General features: G+C 57.5%; 1 protein-coding gene across 1 annotated transcript; it reads right to left on the bottom strand.

Annotated features, from left to right (window-relative positions):
* Window positions 1-323: 323 nt before the first annotated feature.
* LOC119111367 (ATP-binding cassette sub-family G member 8) lies at window positions 324-25,676 on the bottom strand. Its single transcript, XM_037235180.1, has 10 exons — window positions 25,497-25,676; window positions 6,965-7,549; window positions 6,630-6,919; window positions 5,968-6,212; window positions 5,267-5,654; window positions 4,308-4,491; window positions 3,305-3,431; window positions 2,946-3,107; window positions 2,412-2,526; window positions 324-1,479 (listed from the first exon to the last, which is right to left on the bottom strand). Exons 1-10 carry the CDS (start codon window positions 25,508-25,510, stop codon window positions 992-994), a joined length of 2,598 nt encoding a protein of 865 aa, XP_037091075.1. The 5' UTR covers window positions 25,511-25,676; the 3' UTR covers window positions 324-991.
* Window positions 25,677-25,915: the final 239 nt, after the last annotated feature.

The raw sequence follows: 25,915 nt of genomic DNA, 5'->3' as shown, positions 1-25,915 counted from the left end.
TCCTAGTTTTGTCAGCCGCTTATTTTGCTGCGCGCTGGGATACGGTGCCAGGCGCGGTGTCCTGGTTCTCGCGTATTTATTACGATTTGGTGCCTGTCGCTTATTACAAACTGCGCTTGGATGGAATAGGCTAGAGCTTGTGGCGATAGCTCGCACCGCGCATGTCCAGCGCCTGAGCTTTGTGCCTTATTGGGTTTGTTCCGTTCTTAATTTGTCACAAGTTTTACGTTTAAAAATGCTCCAAATGCACGAGCTGTGATTTGCACCGTTTGGCGTCTCGGTTCACAGGGAACATAAACGGCTGTGTTCTGTCACACCTGTGATCTGAGATGTCCGCGGTCGTCATTTATTTCTATGGGAGTTTATTTCACGGCGCGATCTACGCCACGCGCTGCGCTGTGCCCGAGCCTGAGCATTACCCGGCAGTGACGAGTGCCGCCGGTCGTCTTAAACAGCCGCGACGGAGCGTCTGTTATTCCGAACATTTGGCTACGCTGTCGTCCGCTCGCATAACAGCGACATTGCCGCGCGGTGTTCACCGTCTTCGTTAGTCACAATATCAGAGCAACTACGTAAAACAACGTAATGTACAAAAATACACATCTGACGTACGCACGTTGTGGCTCTGAACGGCGCGGCTCGTGGCTGCGCTCGTGGCGTCCTCGGTTCCCAGCAGTTCGACGCACAGTACATGGCCGGGCTCCGCTTAACGTGGCCCGTCGCCGTCTCCTTTGGAGAGCCCCAGCCGTTGCCAGCCGCCTCCCCCAGCTGAGTCACGTTCCGGTGGCTGGACACCGCTGCGACCTCCCTGGTAACTGAGTTCGTGGCGAGCCCCTGGCGTCCGCCTCGCAAACCGCGCCGCTCTCGCTCCACCAGCCGCGCGGTCATTTGGCTTGACGTGGTCCGCCCGCTAGCACGACGGCACAACGTGCGATGCCGAAGCCCTGCGGGCGCCGCAGTGTCCCGGCGGCCACACGGCCCCCCGGCTGGCCTACGAGTGCTTGCTGACGCGTCCGCGCGACTTCTTCTGCCGCTGCCGGCAGAGGAGCGCGGCGCCGGTGGCGGCCAGCAGGCCGAGCAGCGCGGTGGCGGCGGCGGCGATCAGCGGCGCCAGCGGCTCACCGGCGCGCCGCACGTCCAGGAAGCCGAGCGCCTGACGCCCGGTCAGCACGCCGCAGTCCACCTGCACGATGATGGTGTTGTCCTGCGGCACGATCGGGTTGCGGTCGCAGCGGAAACTGCGCACCGGCGCCAGCTCGTCCCAGACGAGCCGCTGGTAGATCCAGGCGGGCGCCGAGAGCCAGCGCAGCCAGTGCGTCCAGATGGAGAGGTCCTGAGGGTGGGCCGCCCAGCCGGCGGCCAGCAGCAGCGGCAGCAGCGCCGCCGTCAGCCAGCCGGCCGACAGGTGGCGTGACGAGCTGACGTAGCCGGCCGCCACCGCCAGCAGCCGCGTGCACAGCAGGTACGCCAGCATGTAGCCTGCCGACGGACCGGGACGGCTGTCAGCGGGAGCATGAGACGGCCGTCAGCGGGAGCGCCGGGAGGCCGTCAGCGGGAGCGCCGGGAGGCCGTCAGCGGGAGCATGGAACGACCGTCAGCGAGAGCGCCGGGAGGCCGTCAGTGGGGGTGCCAAGAGGCCGCCAGTGTGCCAAGAGGCCGCATGGGACGGCCGGGAGGTCGTCAGCGGGAGCATGGATCGACCGTCAGCGAGAGCATGGAGCGACCGTCAGCGGGAGCGCCGGGAGGCCGTCAGCGGGAGCATGGAACGGCCGTCAGCGGGAGCATGGAACGACCGTCAGCGGGAGCGCCAGGAGGCCGTCAGCGGAGGCGCCGGGAGGCCGTCAGCGGGAGCATTAGACGTCCGTCAGCGGGAGCATAGAACGACCGTCAGCGGGAGCGCCGGGAGGCCGTCAGCGGAGGCGCCGGGAGGCCGTCAGCGGGAGCATGGGACGACCGTCGGCGGGAGCGCCGAGAGGCCGTCAGCGGAGGCGCCGGGAGGCCGTCAGCGGGAGCATGGGACGACCGTCAGCGGGAGCGCCGAGAGGCCGTTAGCGGGGGCGCCGGGAGGCCGTTAGCGGGGGCGCCGGGAGGCCGTTAGCGGGGGCGCCGGGAGGCCGTTAGCGGGGGCGCCGGGCAGCCGACGGCGCAGATATCGACCATCGTTACTACCGCGCGTCCTGCGCCTGGACAAGTCCGTGACTGGCGCTGCTGGAGGTGCTCTGACGTGTACAATGTGTGCTGTGTGCTGACGAGTGGCTATTTTGAGCTAGTTTGCTATTCTGAGCTATGTTGATGGGCGCCGTCGTTTGATGCGTAGGAAGATTATACCATACACTCCCCCACACACCAAAGTATCTTTGCTCAAATTCAATCGGGCCGGAGGCAGTTGGTCGCATAGCATGTAAACTCACCCATGTAGAGATAGAACGAGGTGTCTGTGTCGTTTGGGTGCGTGCCGGCCATTTTGTAAGCCGGCACGATGAGCAGCAGGCACTGGAGCGCCGAGCCAGGCAGGCTGTAGAACAGCTGCAGGAGAGGAGAGAGGTCAGACGTCCGCCGGCTCGTCACGGCACCCGTTATGGGAACCATGATATGCCTGGACCATAATACGACCGCATTAATCCCAACTTTCTCATATCTTGCCAAGACAGGTCACGCTCAATCCCCGGTCCGGCCACGCTCAGCGGCCCGGTCAGTCCATCCTAGCGTCCGTCGAGACATCGCCTCGACCGCGTGACTGTTCACCAGCAGTGCTGTGGTGACAAGCGGCTGGCTGAGCCGCGCGTGCACTCCATGAACACCAGCTCCTCCTCCTCCTGTCCTGCCCGGGCTGCGCTAGCGCTGACGCCGTGCTGATAATGACCATCAGGCCTCTGCCATGCCCCGTTGATGATGACATCGTCGAGAGATAGCTGGCCGGTTGGTTGTTGGGCTGCCACCGATACCTTGCTGACGATGAGACAGAGCCGGGAGTAGAGCCGGTCGCCAACGTCCCTGCTGACGGCGTCCTTCTCCTGCCACACTTCGCTGATGCTGAGCAGCAGCAGCGGCCACAGGGCCAGCGACATCATCGTGTAGTGGAAGCCCAGGCGGTCTGGGATGTTCTCCTGTCAGGAGGAGCGGGGTCGGACTTCAGTGCCACTCTACTGCGCCGATTAGTCCTGATGCGGAATTAGCGCTGGAAGCTGAGGCTCGGTTTGGCATTTTTTACCATCCACGCAAGCAATGGGAGGTCGCATGGTTGAACACGGCGACAGCGGCGCGGCGAGTATGCGCATGTGGCACGTTCCTTGCATACACCGACCTGGTCTTTGTTGTCACCGCGGAGATCGTAGAACGTGGCGCCTACGATGACGGACATGAGGCAGGCGAGAGTCATGGAGGTGGCCCAGCTGATCAGATTGTACGGGAACGTGTAGACCATCGCCCGGCTGAAATGGGGGGTCACAAATCAACACCAGGAGGCGACAGTGGTTCGCAAAATTGTCCCGATAGTGCAGCTGATTGGAGCCCCTGCCTTTCCTTTCTGCCCACCGTGGCGGGGTAGGTTTGGGTCGCTTTAGATACTCGCTATCTGCCCTTGACTGGGATGGCTTGCGGCCGGGGGCAACGGCCGCGTTGTCGGCCAGGTGACGTCAGAGAGAAGACGCACCGCGCCGAGAATTGCGGCGTGTGGGGCTTTTGTCATCAAGCACTGCCGTTCTGCCTTTAGTCTGCAATTTTACGATCAGATGATGGGGGCCCGGGCTCACGCTAAGCAGTGCTTGCTGCATGAGTGCTGATCCCAGAAATCCATCCCTTCGAAAGGCTTGGGCGGAAACATTGAAAAAGGTGTGCGGTCAAAGGCTATTGGGTAGTCCGGCATTCTTCGTTGCGCTTCGTTAAGCTTCCGTTCGTCGTGTGCCACCGGGCAAGAGAAACTCGGTGTTTGGCTGTTGTATACAGTTTACGTAGGCATAAGTCAACTGCGGCCTAAGTCCAGCTTAGAGATGCTTGAATATCCACGAGCCACTTGCACATAAATGTACTTGAATGTTTTAGAAGTACCTGAATGTCTTAGAATTACTTGAACATCTGGTAACTATTAGGATATCTAGCTGCATTCTGATTGGGAGCAAATCATCATCAAATTATCAAGGTTGACGCCCAATTTCAAGTCGAGTCATTTTGCGCACAATGCACTGTCACCTTCGATAGCACAAGTAAAGGAAAGCTGGCATTTCCAGCCGAAACAGACAGATATCCGAACACGCCTGGAGACAAGCAGCTGTAACAAACCGTCCACCCAGACCGAAGGCCATTCTCACATCCAGAGGGCGAGGATCTGCACACAGCAGTTGGCGCGCCGTATTTTTGGCGGGAGCAGGCCGGGCGGGCCAGGGTCTGGCAGCGGCTCCTGGCGCCGCTGGAACGTCTTGGCCAGCTCCGTCACTCGCTGGGAAGACTCGAGCGTCGCCTCAGGCGACAGGTCGTCCAGGGTCACCAGGTCCACTGGTGACACAAGCAACCGACATGGCATAGTTATGGGGCGAGCAAAACACGTGCGAGACACCGACAATGCGTCGCCTATTGTCGATGCTTACAGGATCAAGGTTTATCATCACGCAAGTGTTTCCCGTTAGAACGATGCTTCATTTACGAACTACAAAAGAAGTCTGCTTACGCCTGGAAGTGTCATGATATGGTGTGACATTGACGTAATGTTCATCTATGAATGCATTCTTTTTGGCCGAAATTCACATATACTTAATGCTTGTAATATCGGCAAGTTTGACAAACTGTCCCAGCCCACCTTCTATTCAGCACATGCTATCATATATGTCGTAGATTGAATGCCGCTTTAGCATTCTTGTGTAGTGGCGTAACCAAGGGGATTGGGGCTTTTGGGGCCATCCATCCTGGAGGTGGCCAGGCCGCTGGGGCAGAAGGCCGCCATACTTTTAGGTAGTTTAGAACACCTGAAGGCTGTCCAAAATACACAACCAAAAATGGGTGCCAAGGCATCAAAATGAGATTTCGAATACAAAAAAGTATGGAAAAACAGGGCCCCGAAGCGATGAAGAGAGGACCATCTAGCGGTAAGGGACCACATTACCCGATTTGGCAACCTCCTGGGCTACTTCTTGACTGTGCAGCTGGCCGTGTGCACCTCAAGAACTTTCTCTCTCTCTCTCTCTCTCTCTCTCTCTCTCTCTCTCTCTCTCTCTCTCTCTCTCTCTCTCTCTCTCTCTCTCTCTCTCTCTCTCTCTTTCTCTTTTCTACTCACAATAGTAGTCGGATGGATTCTTGTAAGCCGGGCACGGATAGTCGATGAAGGCGAAGTAGGGCAGCATCTCGCGTCGCTTGCCGCTGTAGATGACGCGCCGGCCCGAGATCAGCATCACCTTGGTCAGCATGGTGAATATTTCGTAGGTGGGCGGCTGCAGCGTCAGCAGCACGATACGGCCGCGCGCCGACCACTGGCGCAGGTACTCCACCAGGAAAAACGTGTCGAAGATGTCCATCTCGCGCGTCGGCTGGTCGAGCAACACGATGTCCGTGTCAAGACAGAGGTGGCAGGCCACGTTGAGGCGCCGTTTCTCCGACACGGTCAGGTCCTTGACGCTGGTGTGCTTCACCTGGCCCAGGCCCAGGTCCTCGATCAGCGCGTTGATCTGCGGCGGGGCGGGGGCGGGTGAGGTGCGTGTTGCGGGACAGCCGCTGCTGATTGCGGTGCGACGTGATAACGTGAAAGCAGCGCGGCTTTGCTGGCGAATTCGCTGTGCATAGCATGCGTTGCGCAGTGTTTTCTTTAAAGCGTATTGCACCTGTCTGTACAGAAAAGTCGGGCTAAACGCGACGCTGCAGGCAGTCTGACATATGTCATAACCTGCCAGCAGTGCAAGCTGCGAGACGTCTTCGCCTCCTGCCCCACAGAACCCGGCGTCCTCCGCCCGTCACCGCCTTCCCACCGGCGCCTCGTCTCACCTTCTGTTTGACGTTGAAGCCCCTGGCCACGTGGCCGGGCTCCTGCAGGAAGGCATGGAAGAGCATGGTCTGGCGGACGGACATGTTGGGGCTGAAGTTGCACTCCTGCTGCACATAGGCGACGCGGCGAGCCAGCCGCGCAGGCTCCACCTGACATCCGTTCACAACCAGGTCACCGCTGACCCTCATACTCCAGCGGCTGCCGCAGTCGGCCAGCGCGTCCAGGATCGCCGTGCCTTCGCGCTCTGGGAAGAGATAGAGGGAGGAAACCGCGGTCAAGAACAGGGCGGGATAAAGGGCATCGACGATCAGGCTGACAATAAAAAAGAAAACAGCGGTGCGAAGGTGAATCCGGTTATCCATCTGCATGAGGATGTCGGAGCAAAGTAATCCTCTATTACTACACCTTTGTAATATTACTACACCCTAGAAATAATATTACTACATACCACACACACGCGCACACGCACGCGCAAACGCACAAACACACGCACACGCACACAAACACGCACACAAATACACCCACACGCGCGCAAACGCACACTCACTCACGCACGCTCGCACGCACGCACGCACGACATTCTACAGCTCACTGCTAACCGGGCCAACACCAGCCTCGACCTGGGACGGTGAGCGGCGGTGCTCAGCTGGTTCAGTCTCACCTGCCGTCGTCATTACGCCCACCAGGTCACCACCGCGCGCCTCGAACGTGGCGCCCTCCACCAGCCGGCGCCAGGCGCCGTCCACGCGCCGCTCGCAGTGCAGGTCGCGCACCTGCAGGTGCGGGTGCTTCGTGTCCATCGCCTGGTCCTTTGGGAACAGCTTGTCGTTAAGCATGGGCGGCTCCTTGCCGTAGCCGGCGCCGTCGTGGCGGCGCGAGAAGCCGGCATTGCCGAGCGCGCCGGGGCCGCGCGACAGCCGCGAGCCGAGCGAGGCGTGGGAGCCGGCGCGGCTGCGCTGGCTCGGCGGCCGCCGCCGCTCCAGCTGCTGCACGTACACGCTCTGGCCGGCCAGCTCCGATTGCACGTCCGGCGAGCGCACGCCGCGCGCGTACACCGCCTCGGCCGACAGCAGGTTCGCCTCGCTGCTCGAACGGTTGCGCCGGCCGCGGAACACCGAATCCCCGAAGGCGCGCGCGGCCGGCGGCGCGCCGGCGCCGCGCAGGTCCGGGTTAGACTTGGCGCGGCGGTAGCGGTCCCGCGCGCCGGCCGCGCCATCCTCGCTCGAGTCGTAGCCCGAGCTGCCGTCGGGCCGCGTGGGCGGGAAGACGCGCGGCAGGCCGTACTTGAGGTACGTGTACATGTTGGTGCCCAGCTCCGACTTGGGGCCGTACTTTGGGTGCTGCAGGATCGAGTGCACGGTTGTCTCGCGCAGCTGAAAGTTGCCGTACGGCAGCGGCGACTTGTCGCTGCTACCCAGCGCTGAGTCGGTGAACTCGGAGTTCAGATTCTGCCGGTAGATGGACCACGCGTGCAGCTCGTCCGAGGTGGGACGCAGGTTGCGGCTCGAGCCGCTCTGGCTGGGGGCGGCGGAGTACTTCCTGCGCATGGCGCCGAGCTCCCAGGCCTCGGGCCCGTCCGGCCTGGGAAGCACACCAGAGCAGAACGTAAGTGGAGCACGTACGAGACAGGACGGCTGGCCGCTGAGCGGCGCGCGGGCGCTGGCACGCAGCTGTCGAGCTGCTCATACAGCTGTCACTCGGCAGGTTTGAATGGAGGCTGTCATCCCGGACATTTGGATGGAAAAGACTGCCCGGGATATTTGACTGGAGACTGCTGCTTGTAAAATTTACTGGAGATTGCTGCTCGGGATATTTGACTGGAGACTGCTGCTTGTAAAATTTAACTGGAGATTGCTGCTCGGGATATTTGACTGGAGACTGCTGCTTGTAAAATTTGACTGGAGACTGCTGCTCGGAATATTTGACTGGGGACTGCCGCTCAAGACTTTGACCGGAGGCTGTCTCTGGTCTGGGTCCGGTCCCGTGGCTAGACAAGTGATGGTGCACAATGTATGGTGTCCCGTGATCCATGTGTGCCCGTCCATCTGTCTACCAACGATTGCTTCTACGCTTGTGCATGGCGAGACAAGGGCCACCGCAACCGAGAACAATGCTAAACATTCCTCTAGAGCAACATGCGAACCGATAGCGCGTATCTTCCAGTCGAAATAAGAAACCCGTCAGTTTCAAGCCCTTTTAACTGGCAGTGAACACTCAGAAAGTGCACTAGACCGTTAAAACCATGTTAATCGCGTCCATACGAAAGGCGAAGTGCTCTATACCGGTACCGCTAACTGGCCTCATTCAGAGAGACAACGAGACCTTGCTATTATCCCACCGGGAAGCGAGCGACAATTGTTAATGATCCCGGCCATAGACCAGGCGTTATTGTGGACCGGACGCATAAACGACCTCTATTGTCCGCTGATGATAACCGGCGTCTACATCGGCAGGCTTGGAGCATGACCTGGCCGAGCTGAGGCGCTCCAGAAAAAACCTCTACGTGTGAAATTTTAAAGCTCTCTCTCGCGTACGTGCTTCTGACCCCAAGAGTGAAGATGCCTTGTCTGTCAGTCTAACCAGCGGGCGGTATAATTGTCCTATGCTCTGCCTACAGGACACTTCAGCCAGCCCCTTGCATCCTCTGTCACGAGGTAATAAAGAACAATTATAGCTCCTTGCATTATTTCATTGCCACTGCCTCTCTCTCTCTCTCTGGGATTGCATCGTTAGCAAGGGGTCGCAGGTCGAATTTCCGGCGGAATGGAACGTGCCGCGGGTGTGCCAACACTTTTGAGGTCATGGAGGGCAGCAGTCCCATGTCAAGCTTCCGGTCTGATGCACGGTCACACAAAGGGTTTTCCCACTTGGCACGACTACCCCACTGCCGCAGTCGCAAGCGTAAGCCAAGCCAGTGAGCACGACGTTGGAATCCGACCTGTCGACACCAGAGCACAACGACCTCGAAGAGGCCAAACCGCCAGTCAGGCATCCATACGCAACAGGGTCTGTAAGCACAGCATGCATTCTGCATCAACCCTGCCCCTCTGACACCATAACGGACCCTTCCCTGCGCCTGACCCGGCAACGTCACGTGACCGGTCCGGCCGGTCCAGCGTCAGGTCACGTGAAGCTGCCGGCGCGTCCGCCGCCGTGCGGCTTGACTGGTCACGTGATAAAGTGCCCACCGGAAGCCGGGCCGGACAGGAATGCTGCTGCGAATCAGGCCAGCCGCGTGGTGGCACGATTGGGATGATACCAACGGGAAGTACCGGTCTGCTCGCCACCTCTGATGTCCGAGTTACGCTCGCAGACACGCGGCGCGGCCGGCAGTGGAGCCGTGCGGTGGGGTGGGGTGGGGTGGAGAACGTGTGACTCGGCCGCGATATCACTCGCGCGCTGTGAATCGGGACTCGAGACGGTCTGGTCCGGTCAGAATGGTGTTGATCACCCGTCAGCACGCACTACTGATAAGGGTTATTAGGCATTCGTACAACATGGGATAATGGAACATCGACGGCTAGCAGCCAGCCACGTGTCACCTGCTTTGGACGCTTGCAACATGAGAAAATGATATGTGAGTTTGTAGCCCGGCAGCGCCCATGTAATTCACAGATACGTGCTCGTGCTTCAAGTGCACCACTACGCGCCACTCAACCTGTTATCATAAGTTGCAAAGTCGCACAAGTGAGCGCTGCAGCAGGAAATGTGCCATGCTGTCACGTAGTTCACCTGCGTGGGCGTGCAGAGCCGTCAGCCATACCGAGGAGCACAGGCCAACTGCCTATAACGACCTGTGACCACACGCTCTCCGCCTGGCCAGCCCTGCCGTCCCGGCCCCTGCCCGGCTCCAGCCGGCCCGCGCCCTCGGTTGCCGAGAGCGCCGGTCCACCGAAGCCGGAGCAGGAGCCGGAGCCGGAGCCGGAGCCGGCTCCCGAGATGAGCGATCGGAGGCACTGTGCCACCGGTGCGCTCCGTTAGAGCGGGCGGCTGGGAAACAGCCTGCGGTCGGCCCGCTGTCCGGCCGCTACCGGCCGCTGCCCAGCCTCTGCCCGCCGCCTGCTGCCCAGCCTCTGCCCGCCGCCTGCTGGCCAGCCGCCGACAGACGATCCACCGTCCGCCGGCCCGACAGTGGCCCGTTTGTGACAGACGTGGAGAGCTCCGGCTCTGACGGCGTGCGTGCTCGGCTGTGTTTGGTGATGGGCGGGCCGCGGCGCTGGGCCTCTCGACGGGCTCAGCTCACCGCGCCTCAGTCCATAGCCGGCTCCATCCTGCAGTTTGTGAAGTGTGGAGCGATGCCTAATTTGTTATCGGCCTGGATAAATGCACCGTGGCGGTTTCATGCCGCGGACCGGGACCGGAAGACGTGCGATAGTGGGTCCAGGCACGGGACCCTAGATCTGTACCTTGCGTGCCGATGAACGGCATACCACTTTCAAAATCATAACAGTTTTTGTTTGAAGTTTCATTTACTTCACTAACTAGCTGCTCCGGCATCTGGAATGTTTTGATAATTGGTGTGACTTTCACTGACGAATCCTAGATAGAAGACCCAGATAAGGCAGCGGGAGCCGAAAGACTTGTGTTCAGACGAGAGTCTCGTGCACCGTGCCCTGCGTACCACAGCTAACTTTTACCTGTCCCACACGATGACTGCTTTGGCAGGCATCTGCGGAAAACGTGTGACCACATGATGTATGTTTAAAGCAGCCCAGCAGAACTGTGCTACTTCAACGGTACGGCGACCCACCAGCAGAATACTGAATAACGTGCGACAGAAAAACAGAATAACGTGAACTGCACACAGCGGCATACACTGACGCGCAGGACGAGGCGAGCTGATGCAACTTTGTGAAAAATTAAGATGGCGCTTTACCCAAAAGAGACGAGTCGAGGACAGTTCAGCACCAGAGCCCATTCCTTCTGTTGGCCCGCCGTAAATTACTGTCGTATTTCATCGCGCACGTTTTCTTGCAGAGGTGAACACGGAGCCCAATAAGCAAATTTTCAACGTGCTTAGGTGTCCGGGTAAGTTGTTATATTTCATAGGGTAACTTGACGAATTTATATTATGTCAGGGTTGCTGAGGCCCACAGAAAATTTGTCCTCCCCCTGTTTAATGACTTCTTCTTGCGTAGCAGTGTCTAACCGGACCTAACCATCAAGGTCTTATTGGCCTGATGTAAGCCGTAAAAGTTCGAATGCACTTCGACATCAATTGATCTTTTAAGCAAGAACAACTGGACAAATATCTGCGATGTAAACCACATTCAGCATGCTTCCACATTCTCTCAATTAATAGACAACAGCCCTGTAAGCAGTACCACAATCTTTTCAGCGTTTCAAGCCGAACGGCAAAGCAACGCGTTCAACTTCTTAGCTCTTAATGTCACCGAATGAATCAGCCACTCACCACCCGGCGGGGATCGGACTTAACCATCAAGGACGCTTGCTTTGTTTGTTTCAGTACACTTTATCTCTATTGCTGGACCTGGGGCTCCCGCATTGGGTTGGGGTGCTTAAGCACACCTGACTACATCTAACTACCCGGCCGGTCCACCACCCCAGTGGAATCCAAGCATGTTAGCATACCAATATTTCGCCCGTCTAATAGCTCGGGTGGTTAGAGCGACTGTCTTCTGATCCACCGACCCACGGCAAGGCGGGTTCAAGTCGCTTAAGGCGCTCGCTATTTGACCTTAACAGGCATGGCCTGCGGCCAGCGGCAGCGACCGCATTAACACCCGCTCGGGTGGGGGTCAAACTGACCCCCGAAAGGTTTTTCCTGAATGGTTTCCGAACGGCGCGGCGTAGCCGCGCCATACTTTGCATAGCTGTAGACAATTTAATAGCAGATCGTTTGGCATCAAACATTTATATGTACCTTGTAAGGTCGCTGATCTATGTCAGGTCAAAGTCAGGCCGTGGTTTCAGCAAAGGCAATTTCTGAGGAATCCTTCAATCGGATCCAACAACGGAGTGTTAGACGAGGCCATACATATCTGAGATGCCTTATAGGCAAGACAACAGTTGAATGAACAAATTACACTGACCTAATGTCAGATATGGAGGTCACACCAGGGTCAAAACCAACCTGTTTTATTACTCTAGGGTTTACTATATGGGATAGTTTCTGGTGCTCATTTCGAGTTTATTGATAGCAGGGACCGCATTATAAATCTTCCATGGACTTCTTAGAGGTCAGAATAGGTCACTGACTTAAAATGACCTAGGTCAACATGTTGTTTTAGGAACATACTGCCTAGCGTTATCCTTGTCGCTCAGTCAAATGCAAAACTCAAAGCAATCTTGCATGATTTTAGTCACCTTGACCCTCAAAAGGTCAAACAAGGTCACTTATCTTGAATGAGAATGTGACCTCTTGCTTAGAAACGGTTATCTAGGTTCTGTGGGCACTTTTGAGACCAACCTGGAACTTCACCTTGTTTGACCTTTTTTGACCCGGAAATGATGACCTAGGAGCCTGAAACTTTGACCTAAGTGAGTTCACGTACAGGTCAACACACCCTGTAAATTGGGTGTTTCTAGATTTCTTAGTTCCCGAGATCTCTGCGGGGTGTCAAATTGGCTCCCCACCCGAGCGAAGGGTATCTAGCCGGCCACCCGGGAGCGTGTTAAGGATCAAGCGACGTCAGAGAGTAGGGCGGACCATGCCGAGTATCGCGGCACACAACTCGCCACACAATTCTACTGTTGATCTGGAATAGCGCGATCAGATGGTAGGGGATAGGACTGGCACAACAAGCACTGCTTGGTGAATTCTGATCTCACAAAATGTCTAGATTGCAATAAGGAATATCGTTTTGCTTCTAGTTTCGTGATGAAATAATAGGTTAGGAGTACCTATCTTGAATTTTCAAATGCGATTTCGCAAGATATGATCTGTGCTTCTGACGGATGAAAAAACAGTACAAACATGTGATATTCAACCAGCAGGGCACTCAATCAATGTATTTCGGTGATCCTTGTTGTGGAAAATTATTCTGACTTGGATAGCTATTGTTGCAAGCACATTATTTGAATCTTACGCTTAGCTTGCTACATTGAACTCAGTGAACCGCTCACATAGCAGCCCAGCAACCGCTTGGCTAAACGTCAAAATTACGATATAATATGTCCTGTGAATCGGTATCAAAAAAGTTTTATAACCATCCTCTCCATCTGTGTGGCAGTAACGCCGCATTGTCTGGATTTGTTTGGTCGTAATTGTACGTCATCTTCATCTGTGACATTTGCAATGACATTCCATCTCTCACCAGGCATGCTACGCCATCAAGAACTCATAAACTTCCCTTTCGGTGTTTTTTTCTTACGTTTTTGGCGCATGGATGGAGACGGAATGTAAAACCGCGTAAAACACCTAAGTCAGTCACACTGCAAGACACATTTCTTGCATGTGTAGGGCTGAAGCAAAGCGATCGAGTTATTCGGAGCGAAGTCGCGGCAAAAAAGAAACTCGTAACAAAGAAGGCCCCAATCTGGGTGGCACCGGTTTCGCCGACACCCTTTGTAAAGTGATTTAAAACACGTAAACTTAGCCTTCCACATCATTCAAGAGGGACAGTATACGCTTTTGGCAACAGCACCTTGAATCTAGTCCTATTTCAACTCTGGCACCATGTGTTTCACTCCGCAAATGAAAAACTGGGAACGGAGTGGGCCACACAGTACGAATTAGGTTTATACCACCTGTGTCAACCTACACTGCACGCAAAATCAGACAGGTTTTGGCACATGTCAATGCAGCGCAGACACGTTATGAGATATGCCAACAAAACTCTTGAGAACGATGGAGAGTGTGGTTTGTTGTTCAGGCACAAAACCACGGAAAAACCGTCATAGCACGGAAGTTTCCGATGATGATGAAGTGACTTGCCAGGCAAAAAGCATTCTCTAGTATCGAAATCGCAGCCCCTTGCTCACCACGACGCGGCACCACGTCATGTAAATTACGCCGTAAGTGTACTGCAGGACGCTGCGTAGATTTAGCCCGAAAGATATGGCGCCATTATCAACGCATACAGTTGCCATGGCAACATGCCCTTCAGTTTGGTTTCACAGACCGATCTATCAATCATCCACTGTAACTAATGGCCCAGTCACATACTATGTGGTCACATACATACTAACGGCCTGGTCACATCCACTGTAACTAATAGCCCGGTCACATACTTTTTTAGCCACCTCGTACCTAGATCAGCTTGGCTTGTGCCCACGCGGTGCAGAATTGGACCATTAGAAATCTAAAGCAGCGCTTTCAAGAGGCCTGACTGCTTTTTGAGGAGACCCGGAGCAAAAACTCACCTTTCTCGTGGCATGTTTATTGGCGGCAGTAGCAGGACGCCGAGCAGAGTCGATAAAACCTGGGCGTAGGGCATCCCAGGCTGATGCACCAGGAGGGGGGGGGGGGGGGGGGGGGGGGAGGGCGGGTGGAACAGACTTGGGCACGGTGCGCGCTTATGCAACATAAGTTATTATCATGATTGTACAATGACATGATTATCATGCATGATGCAATGCGAATACTCATTAGCGACGCTCAGTAGATTAGAAGGAACTGGCCAGCATTCCAGATGCTGAGAAGGTTTGCTTTGAAAGTAGCCTTAGATATCGACTAGGGGCTGGGAGGATGGCCGGCCACTGCGCACAATTTTCTGTGCCTTCTTATTAAATGAATAAGTTTGTGCATACATGTTTGGCTCGCGCTGTAACCACACGCCTTCAGCAACTGAAACGACTGCTGGGGCTGGTAGTCTACGGTTAAGCATGCTGATGCTGAGCCCATGATGTGATTAATCATCACTATTATGACGGAAGCACCATCGTGTGTCGGCCATATCGGGATCATCACGTCTGCCTGCACGATGGAAAGTCTGTTTTGGACCTTTGCCTTTGTATTCGCGAAGTATGTCAATGAGCTTCCTGCACGGCTCGGTTCACGTGGGGCTGTTCCACGGTGAACCATGCGTGTAATGCAACCGACCTGCTCGCTTGTGTCAGTTCATATGGGGCAACTGACATTGGTGACATTAGTTTTGGAAACGTACTTGTCTGGTACGCTCTCTTTTAGTCAAGTGATTCAACCGCCACAAACCCTTAAAGCGGAACAATGAATTGCAGTCGTTTGTGGTGAAGGTCATTTTACGAAGTCCCTGAGTGTGCCGCACGATGCCACGAGCATGTGTGAGCTGCAGCTTCTTGCAGCGTCTGAAGTATTCGGCTCTGAGCAATCAATGCGCTTGATTTATAGACGACCAGTCAGGAAAAGTGAGCCATCCCAATGCAAACTAGACCACGATGTCGTGACGTGCCCAGCGCTTCAGCCCAGCAAGACCTCGCATTTTCTCCGCCTCACTGCGCTTAACAACGCGCGCCGCACCCGTCCGAGCGCCGCCCTTATCGTCGACAACGCGGCATGACGCTCCAATGGGAGGCCCTGCAGCACAGCACAGTCCCGCCGGCGCCAGTGGGACACGCACTGCGCCATAGCACAGTCCCACCGGCGCCAGTGGGACGCGCACTGCAGCACAGCACAGTCCCGCCGGCGCCAGTGGGACACGCACTGCACCATAGCACAGCCCCGATGGCGCCAGTGGGACACGCACTGCACCACAGCACAGCTCCGCCGGCATCAGTCAGGCACGCACTGCACCACAGCATAGTCCGATGGCGCCAGTCGGGCACGCACTGCACCACAGCACAGCTCCGACAGCGCCAGTCAAGCACGCGCTGACAAGCGTCACCGGCTGTCCGCCCGCTGGCGAGCAGCCGAGTACCGTCAGGTCCTCAGCACGACAGCAGGCGAGCACCGACAGGTCCTCAACAAGACAGCAGCCGAGCACCGACAGGTCCTCAGCAAGGTAGCAGCCAAACATCGACAGGTCTTTGAGTCGTCTCCGGAGCGTCAAACAAGACTGTAGACGCAGACAAAGGCAGAGCAGGCGGCGGCGGCTGAGCGGCGGCGATGGGCGCGGGTCTCCGCGCGCAGCAGCCGCCCTCCACGGTACCGCTCGGCCGGCGGTGCGCGCCACCGCTCCGCCGAGCGGACCTGCCACACGCGCACCGTCTGCTGCCGGTCCCAGCGGACCAGGTGGTCGGGAGCAGCGCCGAGGCGGCCGCCGCCCGCCACTGCCCGGGTCCGGGCCTGTCCCGGCTAGCTGGGGGCTACACCAGCCCCAGCGCCCTCCAGCCGGCGGGACCGCTCCGCGCGGCATGGTCGGCAGTGGGGCACGTCGTGGTGGCGCGAGAGATGAATTAAGTTGATGGATATTTTGATTTTTCGTCGTCATGATAGCCGAGGGTTGGGCACTGACCCGGCAGACCAGGTGGCCGACCGAACCGCAACCGTCACCTGGGCCAACATACCCTACTCTAATTGTTGGTGCAATGTGATGCTACCGTTTATTGACTCATTTAGCCGGGTTGAGAAGGCGACGTTCCACTTTACAGCCGACGCTGATGGATCTGCGGCAGTTGGATGGTGAATTCAACCCCAGTCGCTCCCTAACACCACACACCATCAGGCCATTTTCTCGGCCCACGCGTCCCGACTGCGACCAGCTGTGCGTGGGCCTCTCCCGGTGCTGCCACCCCAGACCGCCCGCCGACCCGCAACCGTCAGCAAAGGGCGGTGATGACTGTCCGGCGCCGGTGCCGCCCTGTGAGCGTCAGGCGGGTCCCGCCGCGGGGCGTCACCCTCCACTGCAGGGTCGGCCGGCGCCGAGGGCCGCCGGCCGCCGGCCGCGCGCGCCGCACCCTGGCGGCGCGCCGCAGGCCGGTCACGAGCGGCGTCGCCGGGCCGCTGCGCCGCGGACGCCTCCAACTGCGGAGCTGACTGTGAGTCACGGACTGCGGTCACCGTCGCCGGCGGGTGCAGCGCTTGTGGATTCGAGACGGCTGCGGCAGGTACTATAACCATGGCCATAGTTAAACGCAAAGGTGTAATATCATAAGCATATTTCATAGTCAGCCTCTAAAACCGAAAATAGCAACATTGCAAAGAACGGGGACAGGCCCGTGCTCTTGATCATACAAATACAGTATCCTCATTAGGCGACTAAGACAAGGGAGTGGCGCCCGGTGCCCGTTCAAGGCCGTTGTGGAGCATCAGACGCCAATACAGGTGGAAAGCATGGACTATCTGAGAGAAGAGATGGCTGCAGGGCGCGGTTTTATGGGGCACCGGGCTCTGCTTGGTGTAGAGATGCTGGGAGGCAACACCAGCCAGTTCCCATTGTTTGTGTGAACCTGGACAGCAGCACTGGATCGGCCCCAGTGTTCGTGTGGGCCTGGACGGCAACACCGGCTCGGCTTCAGTGTTTGTGTGGGCCTGACCGCCTGGGCATCAACAAGCTGCTGATGCACGCCGATCAGCTGATGTCAGCTGATGAAAACACCAAACGCCAATTTACATTTTAAAAGTAAAATGCTAATGCATCAGAAAACTGAAACACATCCCAGTAAGGAGGCGAGAGAGTCCCGATTGACGCGTAGGACAACGCAGAAGTCCGCTCATGCATGCAGACATCATGAGTATTTGACAGAGGAAATCATCATAGTAATTCTATGGGCGCCAAATGGAAAAGGTAGCCGAAACCTGAACGAATGTCATGACAGCTGTCATTGTCCGGGTCTTTTTGTCCAGTCCTCCGCCCGTGACGTCACGCCTGATGTCATCCTTTCCAGTCTCCCAGTGACGCGGTCATGTGTCGCCGCGTGATTACTCCAGGGTTTGCCCACGCCCTACAGTGACCCTCAGAATGCCCCTCAGATGCCACCCTACGGTCCCAAATTTTCTCAACGTCCCCTGTGACACCTGACTGTTCTTTCGGGACCACCCACGAAGAACAACACGAATACTCCTCCGTATCTGAATTGCCAGCGGCCGGTCGAACACGCCTCCTCTTTGTGAGCGTCGCGCTGCAACAGCAATACATGTAGTGACCCCATGCATTGACACAACACTTTCAGGCGGTCATTCAATCCAGGCTGCAGCAGTGCCCTTACGCGGATGCGTAGCCAGCCGATCTTGATAACAGCGCATCCGCGCTACCTGAGGGCGCAGGTCACGTCCGGCCGGCCACTAAGCGAGCAGCAGCGTCACCGAGCGGCAGCTCCGCCTGAGCCCACGGGGCTGCCGGCGGGCGGCCAGGCCGGATATCGGCAGTCCCGTTACGGCGGCGCGCCGGGCCCTCGCCGCCTCTCGCCGCCGCCGCGCCAGTTCAGCGGAGGTTGACCCGGCCGGCACGCCGCCGCCACCGCGCCGGCCGGGGAAACGACACTCCGGCGCGCGCCGGGCGCGGCTGACGCGCCGCGCACGCCGCCCGGCCGGGCGCGATTTCCCGCGCGCCAGCCGTGGAGACGCTCGTGAGGGGCTCCTCTGCGCCTGGCGGGCGAGCTCCGTCGACCGCGGAGACCTGCACTCAGCGGCGCTGACAGCGCGCGTGGCGACCCTGCTCGTCGCGCGAGGGCGGGGCCGGCGGAGGGTGCGAGGGCCGGTCCAGGCCGGGCGCGAGAGAGGTCGCCAACCCCGGGGTCGCCGGACAGGCGTCGGAACGGTGCTGACCAGTTAGCAGCGCCGGTGGGCCGGTGGGGCTGGTCTGTGGTCACTGGGGCGGTGGCCGGAGGTCCGGCGCACCGCGGCGGCCGCCACCCAGCACCAGCTCCGCAGCGACTATGAACGTGATTCAAGAACGGTGACTTTGGTGTTTCGCACCGGAAGCTACAGCCATTGCTCAGCATTTTCAGGTGGAGGCGATGACGTTGAGCGCTGAGGATCTAAAATTACCTTGATTGCTATGGTAATCTTGGACCAACGCAGAAAATAGTGGTTAATTGCTCAACAAAAAATTGCAGGCTTTTTATGCAAGATGGGTTCATGTCCATATCCTGCAGAAATATAATGCGAAATTCGAGACGCTTTTCCTTCCGTGTGAAGATAAAGTCATTAGTGACGTGTCCAGCCCGTGGGCGTTGCATTGGAGCGATCAAAACATGTTCATCCGCGCGCCTCCCAAGGCCGCCAGCTGTTGTTTCGGCCCCGCATTGCCGCCTCCCTGGTCACGTAGCAGCACAACTGCCCACTGCCGCTGCGCCAGCGCTTAAAAGAAATCGATGGCGTGCTGCCCCGTTCGAAAACAACGCTCCTCGAACAATCGGCGGCCGGCTCGCCCGGCCTCCCGTTCAGCATTGGTCGGGCGCGCTCGGCGGCTCGGCCGGCGCCACCGGCAGTCGCGCGCCGCACGCGCCGGCGCCACCTGCCCCCGTCACGCGGACATCGCGAGCAAAAACCTGCCCGCCGCCACCCCGTCCCGTGCGATTGCCTCACGCTCGCGGAACGGCCGCGAATGCCCCAAACAGCGGGGCGCGGCGGGCCGTGGTCCGTCGGTGGGGCGGCGTCCGCCCCCTGACGCGTGCCCCAGATTTCGTCACGCCGTTGACCCGCATCGGGGGCGTTTGCCGCCCTGCCATGGCGCTTCCGTCCACAGCAGCTGGCCGCGCCGCCCGACCAGCCGGCTGCCGTGATGACAATCTGCCGGCCGGAGCCCGGCCGCTGCGTGGAACGGCTACGGTCGACACCGGCCCGGCCGCTGCGTGGGACGGCTACGGTCGACACCGGCCCGGCCGCTGCGTGGGACGGCTGCAGCCAACACCGGCCCGGCCGCCGTGATGGCAATCTGCCGACCGGAGCGCGGCCCGCTGCGTGGGACGGCTACGGTCCGCACCAGCACCGGCCCGGCCGCCATGCAGCACGGCGCGGCAGCGGGGCACGCGTGACCGGAGCCGTCGTGCAACACCGACGACCGAGCTGTGAGCAGGCGGCTGCCGATCGCAGCAACGATTCTGGGTCAGCAGGGGATGCTCGTTCGCACGGGTAGCGGTATCTGGGAAGATGGCACGGAAATTGCGCCGTTTTCATGACTCGCATCAAGCTCAGAATTTGACCGATGCATGTTGATAAGCAAAGATGTTGTCAAGCGTTTAAATATTTGCAGTTTCAGGAGCGATTTCCTTAAAAACTGGCAAGCTTCGCCACTTTCCGTTTCATGCGTTGTTGATTGCGTATACATTGATGAGTACAAGCGATTGACGCATGGCGGCACCCTAACAAACATCGCAGAGCGACCAAAACACCGCATATGGCCCGGCAGAGCAAGCATGAACTCCTGGCACCGCCATTGCAATAATAAAACTAAGAACGAGCAGAAGGCCCTATCACTGGCTCCATTATGTACGCCTGAAGGAAGCTGCATGAGCTTTTACTAACCACTCGATACGGGTGGCTGATCTTTCGACCCCAATGTGTAGAAGAAACCACGGCGAGGATTTCTCTTCTCTCACAAACTGTGGGTACTTCCGCGTGCTAAGTGCCACCTTCACCGCTCGCAGCGCGCATGGTCACAGCCGCCTCACATTTGCTTTCATTCGCAGAGGTCTTGCCACTCGCATGATTTCGCTTTCATTCGTCAAATGTTGCCACCGTCGGCCGCCTTATGGGCCGCCTTGAAGAGCAGATCCAAACGTTTCTGCCGCCGTGGGCTGCCTTGGGGAGCAGATCCAGGCGTTTACGGTCGCCTGCGACGGCACCTTTCACAGTCGGCACGTGATGAAAGTCGATGTCCTGGGAAGACGGGCTGCGTCTGGGCTCGTGCCATCGCGCATTTAGCACGCCAGTGAACCCGCGGGCTCGTTGCCTAGTGACCACACCCGGGTTTGTACGTGCCCGGGACGCTGCGCGAGATCCAGAATACAGCCAGTTTAAACGCAGGACTTCGGTCCCGTACGACACTCAGGCAGGGCTGGAGGCATTAGACCCCTCTCTATATACACTGGTGTCACGATCGGTTATTGTGTCCGCACACTTATAGGATGGTTCTCCGTAATGTTGTGGCATCACTGCAGGAAAGTTTTGCGGCACAACAGCAGGCATTCCTCCCCCTTAAAACCGGTCAGACCTGTTGCATTCAGGGTATTAAGCACCGCAAAAGTTCTGTGCTACTGGGACATCTACTCAATCAAATCCCATTATTCCAAGGTTTATCGAGTAGTTTTAGCCTACTCTATAATGCCTATAATAGTCTACTCTATAAACTATGTGAAACCATTTCAAATCACACAAATCAATCAAATCATCAAATCCATCCGTGTCATTACGACGACAAAGTGCGAGTCTCTGTTTGGAAACTTACTCAAAGTGCATTTCCTAGTTTTACGCGATTGTTGAGGAAACATTACCTAGCGATTGTGATCTACTACGTTCCCTTGCGTCATTGTCTTAATGCCTGAAATGAGAACACCGCAGTGACGGAGAAGTCAGCCTCAGACGTAAACTGACGTCAATGAATGGCAATATGTAGAATTGGTGAGCACTTGTTCGCTACCTTTCTGAAACCGTTTCAAAACCGATCCAGCGCCACGCCTCCCACTACATGCTGCATAATTTAGTTAGGCGTTGTAGAGAAACGTTAAATAAACCTCAATTATTGTTTCAGTTATCTCAAGGAGGGTTTTATGAAGCTGAGATAGATAGCATATATATATATATATATATATTACATTTTACAAATAGTATTCAATTTGGCTTTGATACACGTTTAGGGCTGCTTATTCATCAGCTGTCCATTTCCTTTTCGGCCAATACCGATGCATCCCAGCATAATAACAGCTGTGATTATGGTAACGTGGGAGAACCTTTGCCGCGTGGAGGTGGGCAGCCCAGAACATCGTTTGCTTCCAAAAGATCATTTCACGTCCAGTTGTATGCGAGTATTTTTCATTTAAGGTCCCTCTATATCGGCCATTTCACGGCTTATCCAATTTAATGGTCCTTTCACTTGAAGTTTTTATAGAGTCTTGAGACCATGAAGTAGACTGACCACTCAACATTTCAACTAAAGGTTGTTTCTAATCAAACTTTGGAATGACATAACATCATTAATACATAATTTTCCCTTTCATATCTTTTCACTTCCTTGCCACAACATTGCCAGCCTGTCACTTTATCACTGTATGGTGATAAAACCCATTAACATAGATATCAACAGGTCGGGCTCCGTTACTTGCGCTTCCGTTTAGCCCAAGTCTTCCCATGAGCAGTGGGCAAGGGTAACCCACTTTACCCCGATGTGATGCTTTAAATTCTATTCTAATATAGTGATTTGATTCATATCCATTCGTCAGTCCTGCTGGATATGCCGTTAGCCTGCTTCTCTTTGTCATATTACCTCGCCTAAAAGGTAGACATTTTGTTGTATCACATCATCAATGCGTTTGGACTAGACCTGAGGAAAATGAAAGGACGCACCTCTACTAATTTTAGTTGCTTGCAAGCAGTATGAAGAATAAGTTCCCTTCTGGCAGGATGAGCTCGCCAAATAGTTTTTAACTTGCCACTTCAAAAGTGGCGGATATTTCCCACGTTACCCGTCGGCCGGCCGGCCATTGTCCGCACCAAGGTACACAGAGAGTCGGCGGGCGCCGGTGACATCATGACGACGGAGGACATGGGTGGACGGTCACAAGACGTGATGGGAGGAACCGGGGTCATAACTTAGCACGCAGAAGGAAAACGAGGATCAGTGGAGCACCCATCATAGTCCATCGACTGATCAGCGCCATGCGGAAGCCAGTTCTGGATGCGACTTTCTCTGTACCGATGACAACGTGCTTACGTCTGCATGAACTTGGTACTTCTTTAGGAAATAGCGACCGCTTAAATCAGAGGTGACGTCAACTCCGCCAAACCAAGGAGCCACAAATAATGCTTCCAGCAGCCCACATGGTGAGGACGGTTTTTGCGTGCAAACGAGCGGCAAAAGCGGCGCTTGTTTTTGCCACTGAGCGTTCATTCTTCATGTGCTGGGACGAACAAAGGACGGACGCCCATTTTACAGTTGTGAACTCCGTGACCCGGGAACGTCCGAGTGCGTCGGGATGGCCATCAGAGGGCAGTACGACTTCGTCCTTTGTTCCCGTAATTGTTACTGCGAACCCGTCTGGGACACTCATAAGGGACAAACATGGCCCACGAGCGCTAATGGTTCGTAATGGCGCACAGGAATCAAGGGTACCTTGAACCCCACCGAGCCAAACCGCAGCCCATCGAATCCTGCCTGCAATGGTTCAAAACGTCCCACACTATATATCCCCCGTCCCACCACCACAGAAGCTTGCGATACAGAGGCCAGTTTTCCACGAAATTGGCGCCCTTGTCTGGCCCATCTGGCGTCGGAGTCGCACGACCAAGAGCAGACCGAGCTTGGCCCGAGAGCCACAGCAGGCCGCGGTCACGTTTTCGCCAGACACGACTCGACGGCCGCATCGTGGCTGTGTGGTACCCCGTACAATGTCAGCGACCGAGGAGAAACCGCACGCTGGCCGCGCCGCCGCCGCCTCCTGCGTGCGCAGTCGGCAGCGTCAATTGGCTGCCCTCGGCGCGCCGGTCCGCTGTTTTTCTGTGGGAAATTGGCCTTGGGCAGGCGCGACGTCTGGTCTCCTGTGCGCTCACCGTGGCCACCTCCTCCCTCCCCTGAATGGGAGCGTGGGTGGGGGTGGGGGAGACAGGCAGCGGCCGCGCTCCATCCAAGGCCGTCGGCGGCCAAGTCACGGGCGGAAGAAGGCGAGGCGCTACAAGCACAGGAGTCACGCCCGCAGGAGCCGGGGTATGCCGAGGCCCCGGTCCCCCGGCACAGGAGTCACGCCCGTAGGAGCCGGGGTATGCCGAGGCCCTCAGCTCCCCAGCATGGGAGGATGGCGGCCACGGCCGGGCGGAAGAAGGCGAGGCGCTACAAGCACAGGAGTCACGCCCGTAGGAGCCGGGGTATGCCGAGGCCCTCAGCTCCCCAGCATGGGAGGACGGCGGCCACGGCCGGGCTGATGAAGGCGAGGCGCTACAAGCACAGGAGTCACGCCCGCAGGAGCCGGGGTATGCCGAGGCCCCGGTCCCCCGGCACAGGAGTCACGCCCGTAGGAGCCGGGGTATGCCGAGGCCCTCAGCTCCCCAGCATGGGAGGACGGCGGCCACGGCCGGGCTGATGAAGGCGAGGCTCTACAAGCACAGGAGTCACGCCCGCAGGAGCCGGGGTATGCCGAGGCCCTCAGCTCCCCAGCATGGGAGGACGGCGGCCACGGCCGGGCTGATGAAGGCGAGGCTCTACAAGCACAGGAGTCACGCCCGCAGGAGCCGGGGTATGCCGAGGCCCCGGTCCCCCGGCACAGGAGTCACGCCCGCAGGAGCCGGGGTATGCCGAGGCCCCGGTCCCACGTTACGGGAGCATGGCGGCCACGGCCGGGCGGCACCGGCCATCCCAAGAACCGCAGCATGTCAATAGGCGATGCCATTCCACCAGCACAAGAGGTGAGCATCATTTTGCACACAGGACTCCGGCGAAGGTGTGGGCTGCTTGCATGCATGCATTTGCATAAAGTCTATGCTAAGCAGCTTTTATAAACATCAGATATAAAACAAATAATGAATGCGACTACGGCCATGGCATGATCAGAAAGTGTGTGCGCATTTCTATTGGACATTCTTTTTCGCACATACCATGCATATTAGGATATGTGCCGAGACATCAACACGCTTGCTCTCCTAAACTTTGTGGTCTGTATGGCCCTATGGCTTCGTCAAAGGTCAAAAGTGGGGGATTCGTCAATATTATTAAGACATGTGCTTAAATACAACCAAACAGTAACTTTTCAAGTCAGGTGAAGTTCTTCACGCTTCAAGGAAGTTCTTCACGCTCACGCTCTTCCCCCCTCCCCGCTCCCGGTGCTGAAGCCCCATGTCATGAACCCCGCGCGGCTAAATGTTCTGTCCATGAACACATGACTTCGAAACGCTGTCAGATGACAGGGCGCAAAAACCGCAGAAGCTCGTAAGGGGTGGCAGAGGCGACGCCCCCCCCCCCCCTACCTGGTGAGGGGTGGCAGAGGGGAGACAGCTCTTCCACCATCTCCAGAAATTGTCCACATTGATACCCTGTCGTTGCACTTAGAAAACGGGATAAAGCTCCTGTTAGTTCTGCCCACTTCCGCAGAGGATTCGGCGAAGCTGATAACGCAGGACAGCGTCCTGCACCGTCAAGTCAAGTACGACCGCACGATCAGCCTGTTATATGCCTGACGGACTTATGACTGGCAAGCCTGATAGTTTTTCCTACCATCGCAGGCGTGTCGGCTGGTTTTGCATGACAGAGTCGTGCCGCTGACGTCGGTGGTCCATGACTGACCTGGCCTCTCCGCACGGCGTGTTAGGCCGAGCGCCACCAGGGTCAGTGCCCTCTGGCGAGATCACCGCACGGCTGACCACGGCCGCCTCCAGACGGGGACAACACTCGACTGCCCAGCGTACCGTTCACCACGCACCACTGGTACATCTCGAGCCGGTTCCAGCCGAGTGGGTCTGATGCCGGTTCAGGACACCCAGCGCGACCTCCACCGGACCGGTGCGCGCTAATGAATGACGCGGGAGGCTCCAGAGCGGCATCACGGAAGCAGCGAGACTTACCGTCTGTCCCGCATCCTCTACTGCTCCGGTTGTGGCCTGCACGCGGCGCAGCAGCGATCCATGCGGGGCGGTGACTGTCGGCGGGCCTCCCGCTACCCCTGCGCGTCACCGGCACGACCGCCGCCCGGGCCAGCGCCTCAGATCACACGCGCGCCTGTGCCGGCGTCCGCGGGTGGCGGACCCTCTCGGGCCGGCCAGCCGTTCGCCTTATTCGTCGGCTCTTCGCACTGCGGCGCCGGCTCCGCCCGCGCTGGTAGAACGGTGGAACCAGGCGGCGGCGCCCGCCGATTGGTCGGCGCCGCCCGGTGGAGCGGTGGCGGCGCGTCGCACGCGGCCGGCGCGGGTCAACCACCGCGCCGGCGGCCAATGGCGGCCCGGCGCGCGGCCGACGTCACCCCACCTGTTGATGTTTTCCCAGG

Source organism: Pollicipes pollicipes, unplaced genomic scaffold, assembly GCF_011947565.3.
Source record: "Pollicipes pollicipes isolate AB1234 unplaced genomic scaffold, Ppol_2.1 Scaffold_7261;HRSCAF=8764_pilon_pilon_pilon, whole genome shotgun sequence".
NCBI classification, from domain to species: Eukaryota; Metazoa; Arthropoda; class Thecostraca; order Pollicipedomorpha; family Pollicipedidae; genus Pollicipes; species Pollicipes pollicipes.
Note: the sequence above shows the minus strand (reverse complement) of the source record. Positions and strands in the feature narration are given on the sequence as shown.

Bases quoted from the DNA above. Each gene is read 5' to 3' on its own strand.
- LOC119111367 (XM_037235180.1), bottom strand. The intron at 6,920-6,964 runs GTACGTGCAGCA...GAGCCAGCGCAG, and splicing joins GAGCTGGCCGGCCAGAGCGT to CCGCGCCGGCTCCCACGCCT. The intron at 6,213-6,629 runs GTGAGACTGAAC...ATCTCTTCCCAG, and splicing joins GGGCGTAATGACGACGGCAG to AGCGCGAAGGCACGGCGATC.